Genomic DNA, 21,279 nt, shown 5'->3' on the forward strand with positions numbered 1-21,279 from the left:
GGGCCAGCTCACCATGTGGGTGAGCGGCATAAGTGAACATAGGAGGCCATTCCAGAGTCCCAGCCCTGGCTCAAGGGCTTGGGACAGTGCGAGGTGCAGACAGGTCAGGCCTTGGCCACCTTGGCCACCATAGGCTCCAGCCCACAGCTAGAGCAAACTAAAATCAGCTTAAGCTTCGCACAGGGACCTTCTTTCACAAGGGTCCTAGCGGGCGGGGCGAGAACGCGGCAGGAAGGAGGCGTGGCCAATACAGCGAGAGCCGCCCCAGAGCCGCCCCGCCCCATCGAGTGACGTCACCGGCCAGCCAGCGGGCGCCATTTTGAAAGTGGAGTCGCCTGCCCCTGCCGCCGCGGCCGCCGTCGCTGTCCTAGCCGCCGCTGCTGCCGCCGCCGCCGCCGCCGCCGCTGCCGCTGCTGTCTCCACCGCGGGAGAAGGAGCACGAGACGGGACGCCCCTGAGTGAACCCCATCATCCTGCCGACCGCTCCGCCCGGGCCGCTTCCTTTTCGCCCCGGTCCCCGTCCCCTCCCCCCTCAGGTGCCATCCGCCTCCATCCGCGCTCTCGATCCCCCCATCCCCAGGTGTGGGGGCTGAGCCCCGGTCGCGGAGACCCCGACGAGCCCGGCAGGGTCACCATTTGCAGCGCGACATGGCAGGTAAAGGAGAAACGGCCCTTGGGCGGCTGACAGGGTGCCGCTTCCTCTGCGCGCTCTCCGTCACCCCCTAGCGACCGTGCTGGCGGGTCCTCGGCTTGGGGCGCTGGCCGAGTGCGGGGCGGGCAGGCGGGCCTAGCACAGAGCCGGGACTGTGGGGACTGTGGAGCTTGGAGGCCGGGCCCGGGGCCTGGTAGTACAGGAACAGGGTACGGGTGCGGTGGGGGTAGGAGACGGCGTGGGTGGGGCGGGTGCAGGCGTGCAGATGGGTCCCCTCTGCACCCTGCTCCCTCCGCTCCTCCTTACATATTCATTCCTCTTCCCGGTCTACTGCAAACCATTCCGTAGAAATGTATTCTGGACTGATAATAAGGAAGAGTGCTTTGCAAGTTAAAATACACTGGAGGCATATGCCCCTCACTCACAGACACCCCCCGCCCCACCGCACCACACAAACATTAATGGGTAGGTCAGGTTTTGAGGGTGTAAGCCTGAATTTCGTTTCGATTGTGCTCCCTTTCCGTGTCTTTTTTTTTTTTTTTTGCCACTCATGAATGCTAACCCTTTAATAGAAGTTGCAAGGGTTGGGGTGGGGGCTGGGTGGGAGAAAAAGGTAATTTAAACTTTGCATTTTGCACGGTAGCGTTTGTGCAGATGTCCTTTTCCCAGAAGGGTTTCTTGGAGTTAAAATAGTTGTGGAGTTCGGCGATATAAATAGCCAAAGGGAGACGGATTTTATAAAAGCTTGCAGGGGGAGAAAGCCTGATTGGGAATAATTTAGCAAGGAATAGGTAAAGGAAAAGTGGGGCTTAATGTCGTCTGAGAGTCAGTTAGCTTTGTACATTTTAGTCTTGAAGCCCTTCATCTAGTAGAGTCATTCTAGATTGAGATTCAGTTTCTTTTCCAGAAATCTAGGGGTGCTCCCCCATCCCCCATTTCCTCTTCAGTGCTGGGCTGTGAGTGTTGGAGATTAAACCAATTTTCCTGTCTTTTCAATATTTACATAGATAATAGACCTTCAAAGAAGTAATGCTGGACTGGTTTACAGTTTGCAGTATAAACAAGCTGCCCTTTGACCTTGCTGAACAATGAAATGATAATTGGAACTGTATTGTAGGAGGTGACAGATGAGTAAAGTTGCTTTTTTCTGGGTCCTTTGGATTCTTTCATTAGGTGACTGGAGGCAGAAGCAGCTTCCTTTGACCATCTCTTCCCAGGCATGCATTTCCGCCCCTTTTCCTCTGTCTGCAGCCAGTGATTTGCTCCTAACGAATGCAAAGAGATGGGTGTTGTGTTTGCTTAGTCCACATGAATCATCCCTCCTCTTAGGCAGTAATGTTCCCGAAGTTTTCTCTTCGTTCTATATTTCATGGTAGTTTAGCCTTATATATCTTTTGTAGGCCTTTTGTACATTTAAAACTAACTTTGGTGCTCCCCCCTCACCTGTCTTACTTGAAAGGCTCTGACTGTCTTTAAGGGGTGGGGAAAGTAGAAGTGAGGTTTTGAATATCTGTACGATGATAATTATTGGTAGGCTGTGTGCTTTGGAATATTTTGTACCTGCAGACTTGTTTTTAATACACTACCAACTATTGGAGCCTAATTTGGTTCCAAATCTGTGGGCTCAGTGGTAGTTACGTAGGGAGTGTCATGCCAGCCTCAGATACCATCTCTGTGTTTTTGAATGTAAACAGAACTCAATTTTAATTGCTGTTTTCTTCTTCCAGGAGCTGGAGGAGGGAATGATATTCAGTGGTGTTTTTCTCAGGTGAAAGGAGCAGTAGATGATGACGTAGCAGAAGGTAAGAAATTTTAACAATGACAACTGAATATTGATTTAAAAGTCTGTACTGAAGGAACTCAATGTTTTGTGTTTCTTGTCCAAGAGGCGGGACTGTAGTTTTAAAAATCACCTTTCTGAAAAGTCTGTATATCTTATTTCTTTTTTATCTTTTTTTTCATTGAGTTAATGAAATAAATGGGGAGCAATAAGCTCTCTAAGGTTTGTGTTACTAAGGTTTCCATGTTATATAAATTCTACATATAAATGACTGGACTTCAAGTCTATGTGTTGTTGTCTTTAGATAAAAAGGAGAAATAGATGCCAGCAATACTTAGCTCAGAAATGCTCCCACCAGCACCTTTTATTCTGTGGGGAGACTTAGGTTCTTCTGAACTTAACTGCTTTGGGATTGTAGTATCGGTTGACATGTTGGCTGAAAAAATGCTGCCTCAAATTATTATGTTGCAGGGATTTGTGTGTGTGGTTAAGATAGATAAGATTTAATAATAAATCACTGTTTTGTAAGGGACGTTTTTTGAGACAGAAACGTATCTGAAGTTTTGGAATGTCAAGGTCTTGCATGCAGTCTGAGCTGATCTTTGTGGTAGAGACAAATAATCTCAAAAGGGATTCTTTGCTGAGATATATTTAAAGTTTGTGGGCTTGGGGTGGGGGTGGGGGGGGGATGTATGTGTGTCTATGTCTACCTGCCTGTCCCTAGTTGGCTTTAAGCTTGCTATGTAGACCAGGCTGTTCTTGAATTCGATGATCCATCTGTCTGCCTCTGCCTCACCAATAAAGTTAGTGGGATTTTTCTAAACAGAAATCAAAGTAGAGTGTGTACTTGTGGTTGTCTGTGAAAATGTGTACCCCTTTCTCTAGGTGGTACTGTAGAGTGCTGTGGTAGTAGGCCAAAGACTGTTGACTAAGGAGATGCTTATGTGGTGACATTTGTCACCAGTGTGCTTGGTGTGTTGAGTCCTGTAGAAGATCATTGTCACACTTGTTGTGTCTTAACAGACTTTCCCACCTTTATTTTCTGGTGGTCCTCATCCCTTTCTCACATGAGAGACCAGAAACTTGGAAAGAATTAAAGGGTTTAGGAGTGACTCAGTGATGGTCAATCTGCACTGCTTTTCTGTGGAACTCGTTTCGAGAAATAAATCCTGCGTTGAAGGGAGGAGTCTCGAATTCCTGATTTTGTAACTGCATTACCTGTTGAGTAGTGTAGGCACTCAGATATTGGATCCTCAGTTCTGTGCAGTTGTGCAATACTTGCCACATTATGAAAGTGCTCTCTACTTGGAACACATTTCTTGGTTGCACTGTTTATTCCCTTATCAAAGGTCTCCTAAATGTTGAGAACGGGGTATATGTTGTCTAGAACATAAGCTGTTTACCCTTGAGAAACTCAGTTTGCTTCTTGTTAATCATGGGGAGGACACTTTCACTCAATCAGAGGAAATTGATTTTCTAAGCTGAACATCAATTACTTAACTGAAACAAGTGATAATTTGTGATACTACACAAATGTATGTGACGGGTCAGTTTTCATTTTTGTCTATCAGTTCTTGGCAGATCCATTCTGCTCGTAGTGACAATGTGCTCTGAACATCTCACAGTGTGAATGAAGACTTAGGAGTGTGTGCTTCAGGAAGAACAGGACTTCTTATTCTTGGGTTTTGTTTTGTTTTGTTTTGTTTTTCGAGACAGGGTTTCTCTGTATTGCCCTGGCTGTCCTGGAATTATTTATTTATTTATTTTAGAAAGATTTTTATTTATTTATTTTGCATATATGAGTACACTATAGTTGTCTTCAGGCAAGCCAGAAGAGGGTGTCAGATCTAATTGCATATGGTTGTGAGCCACCATGTGGTTGCTGGGAATTGAACTCAGGACCTTTGGAAGACCAGTCAGTGCTCTTAACCACTGAGCCATCTCTCCAGCCCATACTGTGTCTTCACAAGTACATAAACAGTGTTGTTTTCAAGTTACACTGCTTTGATTTACAGATTCTTGGAAACTGGTTTGTATACCTTTGTCTATTATGTTTATTAAAGGGAAGTTTTGCTTTTCTAATGTAGAATATGATTATTATATATGACCCAGAGGTAGAGATTATAATCCTTAAATGATTACTAGCTCCCGTCCTTAGACTGCCTGCTTTTTGTTAATGGTGCATTGTTTTTTTTTGTTGTTTTTTTCTTTTTTTTTTGCTGTCATTAGCTTATGATGTTTGACTGTACCCTTGTAGCCAGGCTGCAGCCAGGACATGTTGATTGATTTGTTTAATGCGTTCATCTTCTATACCTGCCTGCCTTGTACCTTTTTTTGGTGATGGTTTCTCTGTAGTTCTGGCTATCCTGGAACCAGGCTGCTTTGAACTCACGGAGATCTGATTGCTTCTGCCTCCCCAGTGCTGGGATTAAGGTATGGTGACTACATTAACTTCTTAAATGAGTACCATTTTCTTCCTGTGTTTTACTTCTAATTTTAAACACAATCCTGGTTTGTTTTCTTTCTTTCTTTTTTTTTTTTTTTTTGTTGTTTTTTTTTGTTTGTTTGTTTTGTTTTTTTTTGGTTTTTCAAGACAGGGTTTCTCTGTGTAGTCCTGGCTGTCCTGGAACTCACTCTGTAGACCAGGCTGGCCTCAAACTCAGAAATCCACCTGCCTCTGCCTCCCAAGTGCATGGCGGTTTGTTTTCTTTCTTGGAAATTTTCAGTGGATCATGGGATCCACTGGATTAGTAATTCAGCCAGCAAAGTATGACATTTCTTCAATATGTTCCCTTAAGCTAATGAGGCCACTGGACTGATACTATACAAGCAAACACTATGCACTCTACTTTGGATTATTTTTGCTATTCTGAGGATTGAACCCAGGGCCTTGTACATGCTAGGCAAATGCTACACCACTTAGCTACGTCCCCAATCTGTTAATCCCATTGACATGTGTGACATCCTTATAGTTGTTCCCTTATCAGAATCCTACTCACCCTCATCACACCTATAACCTTTTAATTACCTTCTGCGGAAATCATTTTTAAAATCTGTTTTACATTACTTTGTTAAATATTGTATTTAGTACCTTGAGTCTCTGCTGTTACACTTTAAGCCTAGTGCCAAAGATCTTTATTTCTCTGAAAATGTCATGTAAACTGCTTGGCCTAGAACAACGTGCGTGGCACACAGTAGGCATTGGATATCTTAAGTGTCAGTGTTCCTGTTGCTAGGGTTTTTAAAGAGGAAGAAAGGGGGTAGAAGGTCTAGGAGAGTTGAGGTGAACTGGTAGGCCTGTTTCTGGTTTGCAGCTTTATAATGCAGAGAATGCTGTAACAAGTGCTCCAACAATTTAGTTTGTTGCTCTGCTGTTGAGCCTTTCTGGGTTCCTATACTTAGCCATAAAACTGATGGGACTGATTGAAGTGATTTCTGCTGTTTCTTTCTGCTCTTGTTCTCAAAGATGTCAGAAGGAAGTAGCTCCATATTATTACTACTGATGAGTTGTTTTAAGATGTTGACTCAATAGGGGCCTTAATTAAGAATATGTCTTTACTGGACTGACTTCTCAAGGCTTAGGAGTTTTTATTAGGTACAGAACAGAGTTTGACAGTCAGCCACAGGCTCTTGCTGTCTTTGCCTGTTTGGTCTTCAAAACAGGACACTTAATATGCCAAGTTACTGTTCTATCTACACATGTCTGCAAGCATACAGCTTGTGTGTTTTACCTTTGGAATAGCTTCCTAAGAGGAAGTTGAGGTACTAAATTCTGTCATTCTAGCTTTTTCATGTCATGGAGTTCCCAAAATCTGTGAGGTCACCATAACACTATGTGTTTTAAGTCTTTAATTACTCTTTTTTGGGTTTTTTTTTTTTTTTTTTTTTTTTTTTTTCTTCGAGACAGGGTTTCTCTGTATAGCCCTGGCTGTCCTGGAACTCACTCTAGACCAGGCTGGCCTCTTAACTCAGAAATCCTCCTGCCTCTGCCTCCCAAATGCTGGGATTAAAGGCGTGCACCACCACTGCCTGGTGGTCTTTAATTATTCTTGACTTGTAACTTTCTGTTTTGAGTTGGTAAGAACACAGACTCAGGTCTTAGGCTGAAGTTTGAGTCTTCCTTAGTCATTACTCACTGTGGTGTTGGGCAAATCAGATTACCTAGTGAACTCCATTATAAAGGTTTACTAAAACTAAAACCCCTGACTTAGTGTTATTTTGATGTTTAAATGAATGTATAGCTATTAAAAAACCCCACTACCTCGTTCATAAGATTAGACAGGCTTGTTTTGTTTTTGAGACATAGTCTTACTGGGTAGCCCCTGGGTGACCTGGAACTTGCCTGCAATTCTTGAACTCACAGAGCTCCACCTCCATCTGCCTCTTAATGTGCTACTGTGCCTGGCCTGTTGTTTTTGGTTTTTTTTTTGTTTTGTTTTTTTGGGGTTTTTTTGTTGTTGTTTTGGTTTTTTTTGTTGTTGATGTTTTTTGTTTTTTTAGACTGTGCCTCTTGTGGCTTGAAACTCTTTTTATGTGGTGTAGTCTTTGCTGGCACGGAACTCAAGATCTTGCCTCAGTGCTGATATTACAGGTGCACATGAGCACGCCTTTCTTGTGAGAGCTATAAAGATTTACTTTTATTTCAGTGCTTAGAACAAGTAAGGGACAATTAGAGTAAAGAAACTGGGGATTATCTTATTTATTTTATGTATTGATGTTTTGCCAGCACATATATCTTTGTACTGAGTGGTGCCTTTTGCCCACAGATGTCAGACAAGGGAGTTGGATAGCCCCTAGAATTGTAATTGCAGGCAATTGAAAGCTGTCATGTGGGTGCTTATAATCAGATGGGGGTTCTCTGGAAGAGTAGTCAGTGTTCTTATCCTCTGAGCCATCTGTGTAACTCATAGTATTTTTAAAATATCTACTTTGTTGGCCAAAGTGAAGGCATAGTATGTTTATATGTGGACCCTCAAACTCTTTACAACTGTGGATGACCTTAAACTTCTGATCTCTGCCTCCACCTCTCAAAGGCTAGGATTATAGGAAAATGTAGTTAGTGTATTGAGTTTATGACATCTTCATATATTTGTAACATTGTACTTTGCTCCTATTCCCTCCCCTCACTGATTTTTGACTATACTAGCAGAGTATAAACAAGTGGAAGACTGGGTCGTAGACACATGAAGCAGTAAGGTCACAAAAAGTTATTACTTAGCATAAAAGGAGCCCCTCTAAGCAGATAGGAAGTTCTGATGAGGTTGGGTGCCTCAAACATCTTGACCTGGGGTAGTTGGTGTATAGATAAATGTTTGCCATTTTTGATTAACCTGAATATTTTTGGTTGGTTGGTTGGTTTTTTGTTTTTTCTTAGACAAGGTTTCTCTGTGTAGCTCTGGCTTTCTTGGAACTCACTCTGTAGACAAGGCTGGGTTTGAACTCAGTCAGATCTACCTGCTTCTGCCTCCTAAGTGCTGGAATCAAAGGTGTGTGCCACCACAGCTCTACCTTTTGTTTGGTTTTTAAAAATTTACATTATGTTTATTGGTGTCTTGCCTGTCTGTAGAAGGTGCCAGATCCCTTGGAATTGGAGCTACAAAAATTTGTGAGCTGCCATATGAGTGCTGGGAGTTGAACCTGGCCGGGTCCTCTAGAAGAGGAGCCAGTGCTCTTAACCCCCGAACCATCTTTCCAGCCCCTTGTTTTGGTTTTAATACTTTAAAACATTTATGTTTACTTGGAAGGTGGCAGGTATATGCAGGTTTGTTTGGTTTTGAATCCAGTGCCCTAGTAATGACTAGAATGGAACATGGCAAAATCCCTTTACTCCCTTGTCTGTGACCCTGAAGATTAATGGTAAGCTCTTGCCTTGTTCCTTCTGCTCACTTGGATTGGGGAGGAGTAAAATGATGCCTTTATATCAGTTTTATATACTACCAATTCAGTTTTCTCTCTAGTAGATGAAGAGTAAGCTTTCCATCCTCAGCCCCATGTCTTTGCCTGTGTGTTTCATTTGGGAGTCTGCTTGCATTTGTTAGCACTGCGTTCATGGTCACTGTAGAACCAGTGGGGGTCCATGCTATCACTTATTTCATTTTCCCTGGTTATCGACTGTCCATTTGTGTGTCTAGCTGTCTGAGTCTCTTTTGTTCCATAAAATCTGATAGCAGAGCTTATGATCTTTAAGGAAAGTGTGTGGAGTGGTCTGATGAGCGCATCCTGCCCATCAGTCACATCAACAGAGGGCCAGGCCACGAGCTGTTCATTTTATACTCCTACTACTTCCTCTTTTCCTATCGATTGCTTTTAAAGTATGAATTCAAAATGAAAAAAAAAAGAGAAAAGCAGGGATTTCTGCCCCTGCCCCCATCCCCCTGCTCCCGCTTCCATTTGCTCTTTGAGATGGGATCTCATGTAGCCCAGGTTGGCCTCAAACTCCTAAACTTGTTGTATAACAGAGGCTCCCTTGAAACTTGTGATACTCTGGCTCCTACCTCAGAAGCTTTAGGATTGCAGGAGTCTACCACTACATTCTGCTAATTTAATCATTTTTAAAATATAAATATTTTGCATATTTGATGGTCTTAAGCATTATTTCATAGGAAATTATTTTAGGATAGAATTTTGTTACCTAAAACCCGATTTTATGAAACCTGAATCAAACTGCATTGTATCTTTGCTTCCTGTTTTGGTAGAATTTAGAATTGTGGACTGGTTCTTGAAAAACATTTTTTTCCCCCTTCTGTTCTTCAAGCCTTGGCTGTTTCAGAACTTGCTCTATAGACCAGGCTGGCCCCAAACTCAAAAGAGATCCGCCTGACTCTGCCTTCCAAGAGCTGGAATTAAAGGCATGTACCATCACCACCTGTTCTTTCTTTGTTCGATACTCCTTTTAGCTACTGACTGACCTAGTCACCTTCACGGGATGTGCTGCTGCTCTGTAAATTCACCTGGTAAATAGCTTCAGTAGCATTCTGTAGTATCTGAGTTCCTTTGTTGTATTTTAAGGTAGTATTTTTTTTCTTCTTCTTTTATACATTTACTGATTAAAAGCCTGTAAGAAGTAGTGGCCATTAAAAGTGAGTTAGCTGGCATTTGTTTCAAGTTTTTTTAAATAAATTGAAAATTAAAATTTTATAACCAATTAAATCAGTCAAGTTCTTGGAAATGGTGGAATTGAATGGTGAAAGAGGGGAGATTGCTTAACTCAGTAGGCAAATTCCTAATTCGCCTGCCTCTGCCTCCCAAGTGCTGGCATTAAAGGCGTGTGCCACCACTGCCCAGCATGTAAGTTATCTCTTTAATGGTAAAATTGAAATATTGAAGACAGATATTTAGCTAGCAGTCTCAGTTGTAATGTTTCCCTTTTCTTACCTGAGGTGACAATTGAAATTATGAGTAATTAAGGAGCCTCAAGTTGCTTTCTTAATAGAAGGAAAGAGATAAAAACCTGGAGGGCTAGAGAAACAGCTTAGTAGTTAGAGCATTGGTCCAGAGGACCTGGGACCAATTCTTCACACTCATATGGCAGCTAAAAACTACCTGTAACTCCTGTTCTAGGGGATCTGACATCTTTATTCAGACACATACAAGCAAAACACCAATATACATAAACATAAACAAATTATTAAAAAACCAGGCAGTTTTGACACATAACTTTAATCCCAGCAGTCAGGAGGCAGAGACTGGCAGATCCCTTTGAGTCAGAGGCCAGCCTAGTCTACAAAGTGAGTTCAGGATAGCCAAGGCTATTAATCACAGAAAGCCGATCTTGAAGAACCAAGAACCAAAAAACAGACAACAACAACAACAAAAAACCCTGGACACAGATGAGAGGTTTTTTTTTGCCTATGCCAAGTGTGTAGAAGAGTTGGCCTGCTTGTTGATTACCTACAGTTGCTAGGGAATTTATTGTTGAATGTATTGTACACACTCATGCGGTATACATTTATTTTTCCTGTTTTTTTTTTTTTCTTTTTTTCCCCCCCTTTTCCCCAGACAGGGTTTCTCTGGTTAACCCTGGCTGTCTTGGAACTTGCTCTGTAGACCAGTCTGGCCTAGTGTTCAATACAGAATTTAAGATAGCAGTTTATACTGATACCTCCAGTGAGATCCAGCTCCACTGGGTTCTTCCTTTATCTTCCTAGTTTTTTCTATCTTTCTTTACTAGAAGTGCCTAAAGTAGCCCTGTACTGTCTTTTTGTTGTTGTTGTTGTTTTGTTTTTTTTTTAAATGTGAGATAACAATCTTTCAGAGCAGTGGTGGCATACACCTTTCCAGCACTTGGGAGGCAGAGGCCAGCCTGGTCTAAAGAGTGAGTTCCAGGAACAGCCAGGGCTACACAGAGAAACCTTGTCTCGGAAAACCAAAGGGTGGGGGGAGAACAATCTTATAATAAAATGCATGCGTTTTTGTTTGTTTTTGAGACAGGGTTTCACTGTGCAGTCCTGGATGTTCTGGAGCTTGTTCTGTAGACCAGGCTTCTGCCTCCCAGAGTGCTGGGATTAAAGGCCAGTGCTACCACCACCTGGGTTATTTTTTTTTTTTTTTTAAATTATGTATATATTGTGCGGTGTCCCACATGGTGGATTAGAGGACAACTTGGAGTGGGTTTGTTTGTTTGTTTGTTTTTAATGCGGGTCCCTGGGGATTGAATACAGATTATCAGTGGGAAGAGTCTTAGCACTGAGCCGGCTCACTGGTCTACTGTCTCATTCTGATGCCCAGACTGGCCTAGAACTCAAAGCAGTCTGCCTCCTGCCTCTGCTTTCCAACATGCTGAGATGACTGGCTTGAGCCACCCCTTCTGGACCATTGCTTTATATGTTTTTGATCTTTAATCTTCACAAAAGCTCTGTGAAGTAAGCCGACCTTGTTGAGAAGGTTAATGTATTAACTGTAATCTTGGGCAAGTGGAGCCACTAAGATACTTATCTTGCCTTCATTTTCCTAATGCAATTTTATTTCAAATGCTGATCTCCGACCTGAGCTCTGTGGCTGTGTACCTGTAATCACAGGTGTGGAAGTTGGGACAAGAGGACTGAGTTTGATGCTAGTGTGGGATACAGAGCAAGACACTGCCAAAGAAGAGGTAGACGATTTCAAGTCCTTCCTTAGGCTTGCCCGCCCCTCCCAAGTACTAGGAATATAGGCCACCATGGTTTTGTGATTTTGGGTTTTATTTTTTGTTGTTGGACCTTGCATGTACTGTTTGACTTGGCATGGGGCAAGAATTCTACTGCTAACGCCCAGCACATACTTTTGTTTTGATATTATTTCGGTTTGGGGATTTACTGAATTTTCTCCTAATGTTATTTTGACACAGATATCAACTATAGGTGGGTTAGAATTCTTTATGAAGCTCTTAATGTATGTAAATTTGTATTGTATGTGTTTATACATAGGCATTTTTCTGGTCAGAGTTTATAACCACTGTGAAAATAGTTGCTATTAAGTCTTATTTCTCTCAATGTATGGTCTGGCAACTTCTGAACTCATTGAAAACATTTATGAATTCAAAGTATTTTCATAATGCTATATATTACAATGAATTTGCCTTTTATACTGTGTTGCTCTTTATAGCAATGATGAGAAAACCAGATGTGTCAGCCTGTAGGCATCTTGGTTGGTGTTAGTGCAGTGGCACCATCATTACTAGTGGTCACAGTGATCCTCAGCACACATGAGACTCTGAGAGCATACCGATTATTCTTATTACTATTATTATTACATTTTTTGAGACAGAGTCTCTATATAGTCTTGGCTGGATTTGAACTTAGAGTTTACCTGCCTATGCCTCCTGAATCACAGTTCATCTGCCTATACCTCCTCCCAAGTGTTAGGAGTAATGATGTGCACTACCACACTCAGCTAGAACTGACTAGTTCTACTTCAAACAAGCCTTGGCAAAGTAGTAAGAGGTGTTACTTTTGGCTTGGATACCTGACAGATAAAAGTTTTATTACAAAATGGAAAACACACCAAAAGCATTTCTGTAGCAGGGTAAGGTATATACTGTGTAAGAAAGAGCTTTGGTAAAGCTGTTTACAGAGTTAGCTGCTCTCTTCATTTTATTTTACTTTTAAGAACTGACAGCATACATTTAATCCCAGAGGCAGGCAGGTCTCTGTGAATTTGAGGCTAGCCTGGTCTACAATAGCTAGTTTTACACCAGCTGGGGCTACATAGTAAAATCCAATTTCAAAAATAAGTAAATAAAGAGCTGGCAAATGGTGAAAGCCAGCAAGACTAAACTTGGGGATTGAGGGCTAGGAGGATAAGGAGTTTGAGGCCAACTTGGACTTCATAGTTTACAGCAGCTTGGGCTGTGGGCTTTGTGAATGCCTATCTCAAAAAAAAAAAAAAAAAAAAAAAAAAAAGACCTGACAGGGAGTAGTTTATTCAACCATAGATATTTGGTATTCTCAGATGAGCATTGGATCTGTGGCCATACTAGTATTTGTTGACCATAGTAAAATTTCAAGTAAAAGTTGGGATTTTGGAAAATGTGTATGCCATCATGGACTTGACATTTTCAGATTCTCAAAGGTCTTTCGGATGAAGTCAATAGTACTAACAAGTGCTGCATTTGTGTAATAAATTGTGTCAGTGTTTTGGAAAATCTTCATGTCTAAGTAAAGTAGTGTCTTAACAGGTGACCAGTGCATGGGGTGTTAGAAACCATTTGTTGGAGCAAGTATAAGCAAGAGTTTTGGAACTGAAGATGCAGGCCATTGTTCAGGTTACAGAGCTCTAAGAAACTACCACCTGTCAGGCTAGAGAGAGAGATGCTCTTCCAGGGGTTCTGAGTTCAAATTCTCAGCAACCACATGGTGGCTTACCACCATCTGTAATGAGATCTGATGCCTTCTGCTGCGCATGAAGACGACATACTTGTATATAATCAGAAAGAAGGAAGGAAGGAAGGAAGGAAGGAAGGAAGGAAGGAAGGAAGGAAGGAAGGAACCACCTGTCATGTTTGACTGCAATACCAGAGAGCTATCACTACCCACCTCAAGACTATTCTCTCCTTATCAGCCACATCGCTCAGTGAGTTTTTTTCTCCCATGTATGCAGCTGATTGTCATGTCATGAGAATCTTGTTAAAACAGGCCAGGCATTGAAGAGATTTGCAGCAGTGTAAACCACCAGCTCACATTTGTCTCTTTCGTTCCGTTTTGTTTTGAGACTGGTTGTGAACTCTTGATCCTCTTGCCTCAAACTACCAAATACTGATACTACAGGGGTTTGCTGCCACACTTTGTCTGTGACATGCTAGCCTTCATCTCTGCTGGGCAAGTATGCCAGCTGAGCTGCTTCCCCAGCTCTGTAAGTGCCTCATAATGTTCTTGTTATTATATAGAGTTTATTACTATGAAAAAATGCTTTAAAACTTTTTGGTTTCAGATACTTCAGTAAATTGTGCGGTCCGTAGAATTTGCCCAGCTTTGCTTAGTGTCTTATGATGGAATATGTGTAGTGTATAAGTCTGCAGGTACTTGTGCCTGTATGCATAAAGGCCAGAGGTGGATGATATTTTTTCTTCCTCAGTCACTCCACTTGATTGATTGATTGATTGATGGATTGCTGGATGGATGGATGGATGGATGGATGGATGGATGGATGGATGGATGGGTGGATGGGTGGATGGGTGGATGGGTGGATGGGTGGATTGGTGGATGGGTGGATGGGTGGATGGATGGCTTGATTGACAAGGTCTCATAATGTAATCCCGACTGGCCCTTGAACTCTCTTATGTAGGGCTGATTGGCCTCCAAAAGCAAGAGATCTGCCTGTCTCTCCCTGTCTCCCAAGAGATAGCTTAAAGGTATTCCAAACAAGCCCAGCTCCACCTTTTTGAGACAGGGTCTCACTGAATTTGGAGCTTACTGATTGACTTCAGAAGAGGGAAGGAATCCCATAGGGTTTAATCGATAATGGCTCACTAGGTCTAGAAAAACACCTCAGGGTCTAAGAGCACTTAGGTCTATCCAAATTAGGCAGTTTGTGACAGAGGAGTCATAAACACCTTATATATATATATACACATATATATATTCTTTTTTTTTTTTTTAACATGATTTTACTTTCACAATTGTACTTGATTAGCCTTGAATGTGCTAGGTAGACTTAGGCTCAGACATCTGGATTAAAGGTGTGCTCCACCAAGTTGGGTTTTTAACTTTTGAGCCAGAGTCTTATTTGAGTTGTCAGAGCTGTCCTGGAATTCAATATTTGGTTTAGACAGCTCTATGACAGTTCCCCTGCCTCCACTTCCTGAATGATGGGATGCTGACTTAAACTAGTTCTGTGTTTGCATACATACTGTCTTAGTTTGGAAGATTGGGGGTATTACTTATAGTTATGGTAGAGTTTATACCACCTCACCCCATTTGAGATAGTCTCTCATTGTAGCCAAGGCTGACCTTGAATTACTGTGTACCTCACTCAGGCTGACCTCCAGCTTTCCCAGTACTGGGATTACAAATGAGCTTCCCTACACAGGCTAAGAGAATATTCTTTCTTATGAATATTCGTTTAAGCTAGGTGGTGACAATACATGCCTTTAATCCCAGCAGTCAGGAAGCAGAGGCAAGTGGATCTCTGAGTTTGAGGTGAGACCAGCCTGGTCTACAGATTGAGTTCCTGGATAGTCAGGGCTATATAAAGAAACCCTGTTTATAAAAATAAAAAGGAAAGAATATTGGTTTTAATATTAGTGGCATGAATCTTTAGGTACAAGTCCTGATAGGTTTAGTGTCATCTGTCCCCTTTGTGTCTCGACAACAAAAGTATTAAAGTATTACAGGAATGTATTTAGTTGAACTACTTGTTACTTTATATTTCATTCAGAGAGAGAGAGGGAGGGAGGCAGAGAGAGAGAGAGAGAGAGAGAGAGAGAGAGAGAGAGAATATGAATGAGAATATATTAAAACTCCAGTGTTCTGTATTAAGAAAGAAATAGAGGGGCTGAAGAGATGACTCAGCAGTTGAGAGCACTGCTCTTCCAGAGGATCCAACTTCAATTCCCAACAATCACATGATGGCTCACAACTGTCTGTAATGGGGTCTGATGCTGCTTCTAGTGTTTTTGAAGAGAGTGACAGTGTACATGAAAATAAATAAAAAGAAAAACACGACTGACAGTATAAGTCTGGAAGGACACTTGGTAAGCATGTGTGTGGCTCTGGCTTTACCCCTGTTACTGCAGGAGAGACAGACATTCAGAGAAAAATGAGACTAAGAGATTTTGTGTGTGTGTGGTAATTTTAAATTTTCTAAAGTTGTGAGAATGTTAGCTTTGAGCAGCACTGCTTCTGAGAGCCTGCTCTTGTGCAGCTGTTGTCCATCTGCAAGACTACATAGAGAAGTGCTTTGGTGTGGGCTTGTGGCTTCTTTCTTTTGTTTTTAGTTTTATTGTTTTTTTCCAGTTTACTACAAGGTAAGATAAAATTCCAAGGTGCTAAATATAGTTAAATAGATTTCTAAAGGGGATAGAAGGATTCTTCAGCAGTTTCTGTTGACTACTAGGATAATAAGATTGTTGAAAAGAACAGGCTATTGTAGGCAGTAAGTAAAGATAACAGCATGAAAATGGTTGTTACTGGAATCAGTAGAACAGTTTTGTGTCTCCCTGGACAAATCATTTTCTAACAGCACAGTGAGTTCCTTGAGTGAAATACTTCTGTTTCTGCCTCTGTCTCTCTGTCTTTTGTTTCTTGTCTTGGGAGTGTGAGCCTGGGGATTTAATGCTTGCTAGGCAATTTTACTGAGTTTAAAGCTAACAGTGATGCCTCCAGAGTTTTTAGTTTGATTTGGTTTGGTTTTTTTGAGACAGGGTTTCACTGTGCAGCTCTGGTTGTCACCTGCCTTCTAGGTTCTAGAACTAAAGGCATGCGCTTGGCTCCAGAACTTTTGATCTCATACAATTGAAACTCTATGGGAGATGATGGTCCCATACCACCCTTTCCCTCAGCTTGGAGGATCACCTTTCTACTTTCTTTTTTTGTTTGTTTGTTTGTTTGTTTGGTTTTTTTTGTTTGTTTGTTTTTTTGTTTGTTTTTCCTGACCGCTTGATGTGCTTTAGGTGGAGTATTCCACACTTAACATACATTTGTTTTCTCTGTCCCTTTTCCTTTAGTACCGCCTGCCTTTTCTCATTGATATGTAGGGTGTCCATTTCCCCCTTGGGTTGCATAGCAGCTCAGAGAACAAGAAGTTGAGTCTCTATTGTGTGGGAATAAGTTTCTAAATAAAATAATTTTGGATAGGCAGAAAGGAAGTCAGAGGAACAAACACTTGAGGGTGGTTGTGGTCCTTACTGTTATTCAAAAGGTTAAATGCAAGGATGCCTAGTATAGGCACATGGTGAACATTCAAGAAACTTAGTTGGTGTGACTCAATTAGCAATATTAACAGACTGCAATTTAACAAAACAATCTTTTTTGAGTCTTTTGAAGATTTTGCTTTTCATTTTATAGGTATGAATGTTTTATTTGCATGTTTGTCTGCATTGATGTGCCAGAAGAGCGTGTCAGGTCCCTGTAAGTGGAATTATGTGGGTGCTAGGATTCAAACCCTGATCCTCTGAAGAGTCTGCTGAGTCATATTTTCAGCCTCTTAATAGAAGAATCTTAAAAGTATATTCTAATGCTCAACTCAAGATCACTTGGTTGTTTGGAGGCTTGGAACACAGGAGATACCTGTTGCTTTAAGCATTGCTTGCCTTGGGTGGATTAGGAGATCAGGAAAACCAGGCCAAGAGTATTGATTGTATCAGAGTTGAGGTTAGGCAGTGGAGTGGCGCTTTGACTCTTTTTAGTAATATAAAATTAAATGTTTAGCAACAAAAGCTGAAGTGTGGTCATCTTTTTTGAGGAACAGTTGCTCTAAGCAGAGACTGGGAGTAGGAGTTGGTGGTATTGACTATAATTGCTTCAGCTTTAAAAAAAAAAAGCCTTGCCTGAAATTTCCCTTGTTACTCAAGATAATAGTGTAAGTGGTACATAGTCTCTTTTTTGTTCACCTCAGAAAAGAAATATGTGTAATACATATCTCAGGTCTTTGCCAGAACCTTGTTTAGATTAATGAATATGCTCAATGTCCTTAGGAAACTCTACAGATGTTTGAGGAGCTTAGAAAACAAACTGTATTGCCTGTGAGCATTTTACATCCCTCCCCGCCCCCTTTTAAATTCAGAGTCTTAATGTGGATATGCTTGGGGGTAAGAGTCAGCCTTTGATTCTTCATTTGTGCAATTGGAACATTGCAGGGGCACCAGTGCTGCTGCTTGCTGCCAGAGCGACTGCATAGGCTTGTTGTTTTGTTTTTCTAGGGTTTCAATTATAAAATAACAAGTCTTTACTTTGTTTCTGAGTAGATCCATTGTGCTGAAAATTGTTGCATAAATAAACATTGCCAGGGACTTCTTTTTGGGTATTAAACAGGGGGCAGACTTGGGATGGGAACTTTGTACTGGCCTTAAAAGAGCAGTGAGCATCAGAGAGAGTTACACAGCCACTTCTAGATTAAACTCAAGTGTAGTTGAGGTTGTGGTTTGCTGTTTTAGTCAAGGTTGCTTACGCTAGATTGTGTCCCAATGTGAGAATGAATTTAAACAAAATCTTACTTTTTATATGTTTAGTTTTAATTATCCTTTTACAATTTCATGTGGATATATTAAGGTTTTGGTTTTGTTTGTTTGTTTTTGTTTTTGTCATTTATCCTTGCTGTCACCCCCTCATTCCCCTCCCAGGGAATCCACCCTCTTATTTCCATGTCTTTTTGTTATTTACATCTTGTTTTTGTGATTCACTGAGTTTAATTGGAGTTGCTTTTATGATCAGACATTGTTTATTATAGTTAAGTCAGAATATTCCTGTAGTCCAGGGTAGCCTGGAACTAATTTTAGCCCAGGTTGTCCTGGATCTTTTGGCAGTCTTCCGTCCTCAGCCCCTTAAGTACTGGAATTACAAGTGTGAACCATAATGGCTGGATCACATACCTGTTTTTTACTTGCCTCTTGGTGATTTTCTGTTGCTTTGTTGAGTAGGAACTATCCCTGACCAGGGTTTCTCTCTCAAAGCATCTAATCTTGGATTTAGTTTTGGGTGGTTTTCTTTTTTGTACATAGTTTGAAATGAATAATTTTTTTATTTTGACCTAGCCTTACCTTGAAATTCTCTGATTTCTAAAGAATTTGCTTCTGTTTTCACATATTTGTAAATTACATGTCACACAGCTGTTTTTCACAAACCAGTCATGTATTTTATCACAGCAATAGAAACCCTAACTATGACATAGTTATATTTGCTAATATTCATAGCAATCTTCTTTCACTTGTAGGATATAATATTATTTCGTGCACACTCAGACAGCAGATTATTCAACAGGCATTACTGGTAAAGGACTCATCAGATTTAAGTTCAAGGTCAAATTCCTTATTTATTTCACATAATAAAAATATTTTTGTTTGAATTAAGGTTTAATAACATTCACACTACTATAAGAAGCAGGAAGCAAACAGTGAAGGAATTAATAGTTCTGAGTAAAAGTTACAAGAATTCTCCCAAAAAGTAGAGCAAAAAAAGGAAGATGGGGGTGGGGGGGGGTTAGATCAGTCCAAAGTCCCAATGACCATGTTAGAGGATCTCCAGAAAGAACAGAAGTTAGAGAAAGGGAAAAAACAGGAGGAATTTACAAGTGGAGAAGGTCCATGTTGTACCACCATCTTAATTACAGAGAATAACAAAAGAATACCACCTAGAAAGGAAGAAATCCAGCAAGAATAGCACCAAGATCTTCAGCTCTTCAGCTGCACAGTAAGCAACAACAACAAAAGCAGTGTCTTCCAGATGCCAGGGAAAAGTTAACAAGCCATGTCAGGCTGTACACCACCTATACCTGTAGCTAGCCAGCTATGTGCAGTCTGCAGCACTCAGGGTTCATAGCTAAAGAATGGGGCCTCATTGAGATCTATGTTGTGTGGGGTTGTCAAGTGTGAACTTTATAAATGATAATAGTTATGGTCCCTTTTTCCCAAATAGCTCTAGGTTTGTAGTAGGTTTACAGAACTCAATCAACCAGCAGCACAGCTGCATAGGAATTCATTATTCTCTGTTCCTCTACCTTCTTTTCCAAGTAAATTGAAGTGCCCTTCACAGAACTTTAAGAGCAGTTCTGATACTTCCAGCGAGTTCCAGCCTCACAGGGTTCTTTCTTTACCTTCCTAGTCTGTGTTTTCTTTCCTACAAATGCCTAAAGTATCCCTGGGTTGTGTTTTGTTAGACTGTAAGCATAGACTCTGCATCTTTGGTAATGTGAAGCTGGTGAAGTAGCCTGCATTTACTTGTAGGGTGGTTGGTTTTTTTTTTTTTTAGACAACAATCTTTAAAGTAAAATGCATATGAGGTTTTTTGATTGTTTTTGAGACAGGGTTTCACTGTGTAGTCATGGGTATTCTGGAGCTTGCTGTAAAAGACCAAAGTAGCCTCAATTCAGAGATCTGCGAGCTTCTGCCTCCCAGAGTGGGATTAAAGGCATGTACCACCATACCCGACCCCCCCTCACCTTCCCTTCTTAACAACTTTTTTTTTGTTGTTTTGGTTTGGTTTGGTTTGGTCTGGTTTTTCGAGACAGGGTTTCTCTGTGTAGTCCTGGCTGTCCTGGAACTCACTCTGAAGACCAGGCTGGCCTTGAACTCAGAAATCCGCCTGCCTCTCTCTGCCTCCCAAGTGCTGGGATTAAAGTCGTGCGCCACCGCCTCCCGGCTCACCTTCCCTTCTTAATCTCTAGTCTCAGAAGATAGAATGGGTATCTTTAGGAAGGTGGGGCCTGAGGTAAAGGAGTTATATACTCTATGTAGGGAAGCTTTTTAGTTATGTAACCCTAACTAAATGTTTTGTGAGCTAGAATAATTTGGTAGTTTAAGATGTCTCTAATTAAATATTTGCACATTGCACAGCACTAGGTATGGCTGTCATTGAGGATGTTATTGAAGGGACCTCTGTTCAGCAGTGGATGATTTTTGCACCGTGCTGAGCGTTTGTGTCTCTGCTTCCCTTTTGGGACTCTGGACTGCAGATATATTGTTGAAGAGTGACTGGGTTTTGTAATTCAAAATGTTAGAATTCCGTTACAGGGGTTAGAGTGATGGCTCAGTGGTTAAGAGCACTGGACTAGTGTTGGATTCCCACCACCAGCAGTACCAGCAGTGCAGCATGGAACAAATCTAATTCCACTCCCAGGGATCTGATGCTCCCTTCTGACCTCCAAAAGTAACTGCATGCATGTGGCATGCAGACATACATATATGCAACACACGGGGGGGGGGGTTCTTTGTTGCTCTGGCTCACAATTTTTTTTTTAAATTAAAAAACAGCAATAAAACCTAGCACCTAAGAGGCAGAGACAGTAGGATTTCTGCAAAACTCAAGGCTACTGTTGGTTATATAAAATATCCCGGGGATTATTGATGCAGGTGAAAACACCATTGTCTTGTTCAAGAGTAGAATTAGACTAGTTAGGTAGGAAGACTAATACATACTTCCTATCACTTTTTTATCAAAACAGCCTTTGAAAGAATGTGCAAAGTACCTTATTTAAGTAAATAGCGCTATTGACTTGTGGTAGTGAATGGTAATCTAAGCCCACATGTTAAAACAAACAGACAAATACTCTGAAATGTCCAACAGCATAATAGGGAGAGTTCAGTATCCTTGGAAACCCTGGAAGAGTGCCTTAACTAAGCTGTGAGAAGCACTTGGAAGGTACAAAGCAGTAGCTGGAAAAGATGACATTGCTGACTGTTTTAGTGTTTGTTTACAGGGTTGAGAGCCCCATGGAGAGT

General features: G+C 41.3%; 1 protein-coding gene across 1 annotated transcript in view; it reads left to right on the forward strand.

Annotated features, from left to right (window-relative positions):
* Positions 1-295: 295 nt before the first annotated feature.
* Ppp2r2a (protein phosphatase 2 regulatory subunit Balpha) overlaps positions 296-21,279 on the forward strand; it is a 58,030-nt gene continuing 37,046 nt past the window's right edge. Inside the window, exons 1-2 of the mRNA XM_034497971.2 lie at positions 296-655; positions 2,380-2,454. Of these exons, the coding sequence (XP_034353862.1) occupies positions 649-655; positions 2,380-2,454 (82 nt within the window). The 5' untranslated portion in view covers positions 296-648. The remainder of the gene's footprint in view (positions 656-2,379; positions 2,455-21,279) is intronic.

The sequence above is a fragment of the Arvicanthis niloticus genome, chromosome 3 (assembly GCF_011762505.2).
Source record: "Arvicanthis niloticus isolate mArvNil1 chromosome 3, mArvNil1.pat.X, whole genome shotgun sequence".
Classification (NCBI taxonomy): Eukaryota; Metazoa; Chordata; class Mammalia; order Rodentia; family Muridae; genus Arvicanthis; species Arvicanthis niloticus.